Below are 8,364 nucleotides of genomic sequence, written 5' to 3'. Positions count from 1 at the left end.
CAATAACTAGGGCAAGATCACTAGTGAACTACACAGTGAGATAATTACAGCATAATTACTACTGCAAGATCACTAGTGAACTACACAGTGAGATAATTACAGCATAATTACTACTGCAAGATCACTAGTGAACTACACAGAGTGAGATAATTACAGCACAATAACTACAGCAAGATCACTAGTGAACTACACAGAGCGAGATAATTACAGCACAACAACTACTGCAAGATCACTAGCGAACTACACCTTGCAAATAATTACAGCACAACAACTACAGCAAGATCACTAGTGAACCACACAGATCGAGATAATTACAGCATAATTACTACTGCAAGATCACTAGTGAACTACAGAATGAGATAATTACAACACGATAACTACAGCAAGATCACTAGTGAACTACAGAGTGAGGTAATTACAGCATAATTACTTCTGCAAGATCACTAGTGAACTACACAGAGCAAGATAATTACAGCACAACATCTAAAGCAAGATCACTAGTGAACTACACAGAGCGAGATAATTACAGCACAACTACAGCAAGATCACTAGTGAACTACACAGAGCGAGATAATTACAGCACAACTACAGCAAGATCACTAGTGAACTACACAGAGCGAGATAATTACAGCATAATTACTACTGCAAGATCACTAGTGAACTACAGAATGAGATAATTACAACATGATAACTACAGCAAGATCACTAGTGAACTACACAGAGCAAGATAATTACAGCACAACGACTACAGCAAGATCACTAGTGAACTACACAGAGCGAGATAATTACAGCACAACAACTACAGCAAGATCACTAGTGAACTACACAGAGCGAGATAATTACAGCACAACAACTACAGCAAGATCACTAGTGAACTACACAGAGCGAGATAATTACAGCACAACAACTACAGCAAGATCACTAGTGAACTACACAGAGCGAGATAATTACAGCATAATTACTACTGCAAGATCACTAGTGAAATACACAGTGAGATAATTACAACACGATAACTACAGCAAGATCACTAGTGAACTACACAGAGCGAGACAATTACAGCACAACAACTACAGCAAGATCACTAGTGAACTACACAGAGCGAGACAGTTACAGCACAACAACTACAGCAAGATCACTAGTGAACTACACAGTCGAGATAATTACAGCACAATAACTACAGCAAGATCACTAGTGAACTACACAGAGTGAGATAATTACAGCACAATAACTACAGCAAGATCACTAGTGAACTACACAGAGCGAGATAATTACAGCACAACAACTACAGCAAGATCACTAGTGAACTACACAGAGCGAGATAATTACAGCACAATAACTACAGCAAGATCACTAGAGAAAGATCACTTTCTGCAGTGCTGCGAATGATCCACCACCCAAATAGTACCTGCTCTGTGAGGGTCCATGGGGGTCTTGCCCACTGAAGAACAGGGTAACAGAGTATCAGAGAAACAGATGGACTACAGTCTGTAACTGTAGAACTACAGAGTGGAACTGTATGTTATAGTGATAGATGAATAACGTTCTCCTCAGACGAGAGGTTAGCTCAGCTGGTTCCACATTTTTCCTCCAGCCGAATGTGCACCACATTAAGGTTCAGCGCCCTCATGTGGTGACCAGATGAGGGATATTCCCCTTATTCAGGATCACAGTAAGCAGATAAATGAACAGACAGGAGCACAGCTGAGTAATCAAACCTGTTTAATCAGTACAAATCTGTGCAATATTCCCTGTAAACGAGGCGCAGCAGGACGTCCTGCAGCGATACCTGAATTCAACAACACTTTCAGAGGATTGGTGGAAAAATAGAAGCTTTAGCAAAGAAGAAACGTAGGAAAAACAAGAAAAATCACAAACTGTTCTCAGGCGACTCCACAGTCGGAGGAGGAGAAGATTCAGAGTCAGCTCGGCCCAAACGCCACACAGTCCCACTCAGAGCGTCAACACAACGTCTAGAACACTCACACTCAGGCGTTCTGGAGAACATTCCAGAACATCTCAAACGGTCTGGCATGTATTCGGTTCCGTGTTCATTCGGCTCATTAAGGTTTTATTTGTTTTTATAACGTTCTGCGGAAGCCCATTCCCACCACTGGAGAACAATATATAACCATTTAGTAAACCAAAATAATGAGGTATTTTCCATAATCATGACTTACTATCTCACAATTATGACTTACTATCTGATAATAATGAGATTTAATGTCACACTAATGAGACACCATGTGATAATTACGAGAAGGTCATGATAATGAAGTTGAATTTCAAAATAACGAGATATGAAGCCATAATTATGACAGACAACGTTATGAGTGATTATAATGAGATACTTGGACAAAATTGAGGAGAAATGTCTCAGGATTTACTAAACGTCTATATTTCGTTCTCCAGGGGCGGAAACCAGCTTCCAGAGACACGCCCCTCAAAGCATCACCGCCACTAAAACCTCTTCGTAGTCTGCCGTGTGAGCGCGGCTCGGAAATGAAGGATTATCATCACGTTTTCCTGAATCTGCAGCGATTGATCCACTTCTTGATCTGAATGCAATTAACTTCACTGCACTAAGCTGAGAAACTACAGCAACAGCCTGCGGTTCTCTACGCCTCCACTAGGGGGCAGCACCTCCAACACAAATTCATTTCTAATGCATCTCTGTTTGTTTTGAAAGCTCTACACCATTTCAATACCAACGTCCTCCAGTTTCCCCATCACTCATTACAGACGTTGGTCAGCCGAGTCGTGTCCGGTGTCTGAAGCTTGCCTCTCAAGCTTTAGCGCTGGAGCTACGCGTCTAAAGTAGATGACAATGAAATCTTAAAGGTAATCCGTCAGCATTAGCATTAGCATAATGGCCCCAAACCCCGTGGAGTGGCTGTGGCATCTCTAACGGACCTGCTGCCGCCGTGAAACACACTTACCTACGAACATCTCCACACGTCAGGCTCGATGGACATTAAGCGCAGTTAAGTAGACGAAGTTATGAGATCAACCCTAATTATTTTCATCGTTCAGCAGCTCATGTATAAAAGTCGACTTTTACACGTGCAGTTTTAATCCATTTATTATGGATGCATATTCCCATCTACTGCTTTTACACTGTCTATTTACTATTTTATATTACGTAAATTATTTTAAGTCCTTTTCAAGTCAGATTATAAGATTATTATTAAAATTCATTGACTGCTTTTATATATATATATATATATATATATATATATATATATATATATATATACACATTTATATGTATGTATGTTGCTGATGTCTGGACAAATCCTCATATCTCTCTTGTTTGCCGTTTTTCATTTTTTGAGTTTGAAAAGCTCATCGCCCTTTATGATGTGCCTCAATCTCACTATAAACGGACAAAAAGAAACGGTTCAAAATAAATAATTTATCTATTAAAAGTTCAGAACGTTTTTCCTTCTCCTGTGTGTTTTGTAAATTATGTTTTTTGGAGATACAAGGTTTCCGTCTGACAGCAGTGCTATATAACAAACTACAGCAGACTTACACACATACAGTAGAATATCACTGCTGTCGGAAACAAAACCTCGTATCTCTACAGTGACTTTACAGGAGAAGAAAAAAATCTTACTCTACTTTTAATACAAGTCAATGGAACCAGAACTTTCTCCAAGTCATTTTCACGTTCAGTCCGTTCGTCAGGAAATTACCACACAAAGTAAAAGATAACAGGTATTTTCGAATGATGTAAAAACGGAAAATGCAGGTTTTCTTCCGATATAGAACATAGTACCTGCAGTTCTCTAAGCCTCCACTGGGTGGAGCTCTCTAATTGGTTTATTTGTGAAGCGCTAGTTTCTCAAAACTCCAGTTTCCCCTTCACTAATCAGACAATGCTAACTTATATCTACGCTTCTGTTAGCTACATCAGCCTCGAAGCTCCAGTGATGAACCTAAACAAGCTCATTTCAGACACCGAGCGCCTACAGCTGACCTGATGTTCCTCAGACTAACGAGAAAAGCTCTCCATTCGAATTTTCACCAAATTCCTACTCCGTTTTCCCTCCTCCTGCCGACGTCCAGCTCGATTCTCAGCGTGAGTTCTCCCGACTCCCTGCCGTCCGTCAGGAAGCCTCTTCCATTCCTTTCTTCCTTTCTCCTTCCTCCCTCTCTCCCTCGTTCTCCCTCTCTCTGTCCTTCAGCATGGTCAGCAGCACTTTCAGCAGCGAGTTCTCCGTCAGCAGTTCCTCCGAAGCGTTAGTGAGTTCCTGCAGCCGGTTCACGGCGTCCGCCAGCTGCCGGCTCTTCTCTCGGTACAGCGTCTCTAGCCGGCCGCTCTGAGCCTGCAGCTCGGCATTCTGGGAATGCAGCTCGGCATTGTGGGAGGTTAGCGCTCGCGCGTGCAGCGCTAACCGGCGGTTTTCCCGCCACAGAGCGGCCAGCTGCTGGGAGAGCCGCTCCCGTGCCTGCTGCAGGGACAGCACCTCCCCCTGCAGGGCACGCAGCTCCGCCTCCAGCAGGGACTTCGGTCCCGCCCCCTGATCACTGGGGGCGTGGCCTGTGTGCCTCAGGATGAAGCGCAGTAGGTTGGGCACCGTGACAGGGGCGGAGTCTGGAAACTTCACACTCATCTGCTTCCTGTGAGAACAGAGGATAAAAAACAAACCTCAAACTTTATTTACATAATAATAATAAAAATAATAATAATAATAATAATAATAACAATAACAACAATAATAAATTTTATTATAAAGCATATAAAATCTGTGGTTATTAAAAGCAAACAGATGATAACCTGCCTGTTGACACATTATTTTCTCTCTATAACTGGGTATATTCTGTCTTCACTGGCAGGTAGAGTGGGTAGCAGATCGCTAGCCAGCTAACAGGCTAATGCTACAATAAAAAAAAAGACTTGAAGTTTAAATAGTGCTATATACAAAGTAAAGAATGTTACTTACACATCTGTTAGGAGCTAAAAATGTACATATTTAAACTACAGCCGACAGAAAATTCCCAAACAGCGCTAAGCTAACCCGGCTAGCTCAATGCTAACATAGCTGCCATGGTGAACTGGTTTATAAACAGGTTTCTACATTAGTCACTGTTGTAAAGGCTCTGCTTTATGATTCTCTGTACCTGACTCAGTATAAACATGGTTAATCAGATTAAACAAAGGTCTGTATAAAGCACTCAAAGCATCATGGGACACAGGGATAAGGTGGAAATGTTAAACAGAAAATAAACAGTAACTGTGTGTCAAATGTGCAGGAGTGTCTCTTTAGAGATACACTCCTGCACACTCAGAAAACACAACAATGGAACGTAATGAACTCTTTCAGTGTTAGCATTGGGCTCCGGCAGGGTTGTGCCCTATTTCCACTCCTGTTTGTGATATTCATGGACAGTGTCAGGGTGTAGCCGGGGTCAGGAGGGCATTATGTGTGGAGGCTGGAAGGTGGCGTCTCTCTGGCGTCTCGTCTATTTGTGGATGATTTTTTTTTTTGGCTGAATCACCAGCTGGATCAGCACCTCCAAATCTGAGCTCACAGTCTTGGCCCGGAAAAGGATGCCATGCCCACTCCAGGTAAGGGGAGAGGACCTGCCCCAGGTGGAGGAGTATAAGTATCTCGGGGTCTTGTTCACAAGTGACGGGAAGAGGGATCGTGAGATCGGCCGCAGGCTGGGACAGGCGGCAGCAGTAATGCGGTCACTGTACCGGACTGTAGTGGTGAAGAGGGAGCTGAGCCATAAGGCAAAGCTCATTGTTTACATCCTACATCCTGACCCTCACCTGTGGTCATGAGCTGTGGGTAATGAACGAAAGAATGAGATCACAAATAAAAGTGGCAGAAATGAGCCTCTCAGGGTGGCGGGCTACACGCTATGCGGTAGAGTGTGGAGCTCGGTCATCCGGGGGGAGCTCGGAGTAGAGCCGCTGCTCCTCCGCATTGAGAGGAGCCAGATCTGGATGCCCCCTGGATGCCTCCCGGTGGGGGTGTCCCAGGCACGGCCTACACAAGACCCCAGGGTCGTCCTAGGACCCACTGGAGGGATTATATCTCCAAGTTGGCTGGGAGCGGCTTGGGGTCCCCGGGAATGAGCTGGAGGAAGTTGCGGGTGACAGGGTCATCTGGGATTCTCTGCTCTCCCAACTGGTACCGTGACCCGAACTGGACTAAGTGGTTAACGACGATGATGAATGTTAGTTTGAGTGCACTAACTGTTGCACGGACCATGTGTGGGTGTGTGTACAGAACTGAGACTGAAGGCGTACCTGTGTTTGGGGAAGAAGAGAAAGGAGGGCAGGTGATCCACCATGAACTCCCAGGGCAGGTCGTTAAGGCCCACGTTCACCCTGATAAACAACAACAACAGATTTCTCACATTGTCTGTAAATAATTTTCAGTTTAAACACGGTCTTTTCATAAGTTAATCGTCTGTATCAGTTCTACTGTCTTATGTATGTATTTCATATCGTCTGCAGCTTGTTACTCATAACTTAAGAAAAGTAGAGTGTAATTCCTGACCTGGCCACCGTGAGGGCGCTGTTTCCCTGAAAGAGTCGAGCCAGCTGCAGGAGAACATGATTCAGAACTGTACAGAACCCACACCACCGTGTGTAATAGAACAGCAGTACATCCTACAGAGGGAGAGGGAGAGGGAGAGAGAGAGAGACTCAGCTATAGATGTGTAATAAAGGTAATCCATCTTCATCTGCAAAGGTAATAAATCTTCATCTTCACCCTCTCAGGGTCCATCACTGTGTCCATAAAGGAGCCTGTGGTCACTTCCTGAATGAGGGATTGTGGGGGATGTAGTTCTCTGTGGCCCACCAGGTGTCGGTGGAGAGGGCTGTAGGGGGCGCTGAAGTTCAGGATGAAGCGTTCTGCGGGAGAGAGAGGAGACTGTGTTAGGTTCTCAGTGGTGCTCTTGTGTTCTTTTCACTCAAAAATGTTCAACAAACCTCATAATTAAAATATTCAAATATGTAAATTTGAATAACTGGCAGTTCAGCAGTTTTTATCAGGTCAGCTGGAAGCAGAGTTCTCTTCATGAACGCAGCGCGGCTGCTCGGGTACTGCAGACTAGTCGCTATGATATAGTATCTCTGGTGGTTGCCAGATGGTTAATTTGGTATCTCGGGTGGTTACTAGGGTGTTGCTACATGGTTACTAAGCCAACTGGTTACTATAATATCCCAGGGAGGTGGTAATGTGTTGTAAGGTGTCTGGCTGTTTGGGTGTTGCTAAGTGGTTGTTATTACATCCCTGGTGGTATTTTTTGGTGGTTGCTATGGTGTTGCTAGCTCACTGTTATGATTTCCAAAGCGATTGCTCAGGTGTTGCTAACCGGTTAATATGGTATTCCAGGAAGTTGCTAGGCTGTTGCTAACTGGTTGTTATGCTATCTCAGTTGGTTTGTAAGTGGTTGCTACAGGTTTCCAGATGGTTGCCAGGGTATTGGTAGGTGATTGCCATCCGAAGAATGCAAGGGTGTTATTAGGTAACTGCAATGGTATCCCAGGTGGTTGCTAGGGTGCTGTTTAACGGTTATGACAGTATCTCAGATGGTTGCCAGAACATTGGACACAAGTGCAGTCCCCTACTAAAGTGGTTTGTAGGTTGTTGGGACAGTATCTAAAGTGGTTGCTAGGATGTTTCTAGGCAGTTGCTATGGTATACACATGGATGCTTGGATGTCGTAGGATACAGTTTATCTAGAACGGACTGCTTCACTCCGAATCTTTCTGAATGACTGTTCACATCTGACCACTTAATTACGCAGGAATTTTGATCAAAGATTCAAAGAACCTAAATTATATCTCTGTTCTTTGGCGTCACCGTCGTGTCTGTGTGTACCTAGCGAGTCTTTCCTGGCGTTCTCCAGCACATAGTGCGTTTCGTCCCTCAGGTTAACGATGGTGGTGAAGGTGTCCGTGCTACGGTTGCTCAGCGCTCCAAGTCTTTCTGCCAGAGGCCAGGACAGGTGCGAGTCCAGCAGGTAAAACCGCAGCGTCTTATTGGTCCGGCAGTGCAGACCTGACACTGAGTCCATCACCGGTGGGCAGTGTGGCTCTGCCCACGCTGGAGTCCGGACGTCTGCAGGCAAGGTCCGGCAGCAGGCGCTGTAGTGGCTGAAGGGGCTGTAGGCGTTGTGGACGTTGGTGCATGTAGGGGGCGCTGGAACCACAGCATTTCTCAAATATGAGTCCAGAACCGCCTCCAGCTCCATCGCTGAGCAGTGAGAACGCAGCGGGGCGGGACTTGAGGTAGAACCCAGAGCAAAGCGGTTCACGCACAGATCGCAGACGCTAGTGTTCCTGTTAGCATTAGCAGACCTCCAGCTGGGCAACAGCAGGGACTGGCAGCACCCTGA

At 44.8% G+C, this 8,364-nt stretch overlaps 1 protein-coding gene across 2 annotated transcripts in view; it reads right to left on the bottom strand.

The window, feature by feature from the left end:
• Nucleotides 1-3,247: 3,247 nt before the first annotated feature.
• The window catches only part of txndc11 (thioredoxin domain containing 11), a 15,145-nt gene continuing 10,028 nt past the window's right edge, over nt 3,248-8,364 (bottom strand). For both annotated transcript variants that reach the window (XM_017725058.2, XM_037543729.1), the window contains exons 8-12: nt 7,848-8,364; nt 6,732-6,874; nt 6,516-6,628; nt 6,263-6,343; nt 3,248-4,623 (exon numbers count right to left, since the gene is read on the bottom strand). The exon at nt 7,848-8,364 is cut by the window's right edge and continues 78 nt beyond it. In XM_017725058.2, the coding sequence (XP_017580547.1) occupies nt 4,110-4,623; nt 6,263-6,343; nt 6,516-6,628; nt 6,732-6,874; nt 7,848-8,364 (1,368 nt within the window). In that variant the 3' untranslated portion in view covers nt 3,248-4,109. The remainder of the gene's footprint in view (nt 4,624-6,262; nt 6,344-6,515; nt 6,629-6,731; nt 6,875-7,847) is intronic.

This window comes from Pygocentrus nattereri, chromosome 12 (assembly GCF_015220715.1).
Source record: "Pygocentrus nattereri isolate fPygNat1 chromosome 12, fPygNat1.pri, whole genome shotgun sequence".
In the NCBI taxonomy this organism is placed as follows: domain Eukaryota; kingdom Metazoa; phylum Chordata; class Actinopteri; order Characiformes; family Serrasalmidae; genus Pygocentrus; species Pygocentrus nattereri.
The sequence above is the reverse complement of the archived record's forward strand: the minus strand, read 5'-3'. Positions and strand labels throughout refer to the sequence as shown.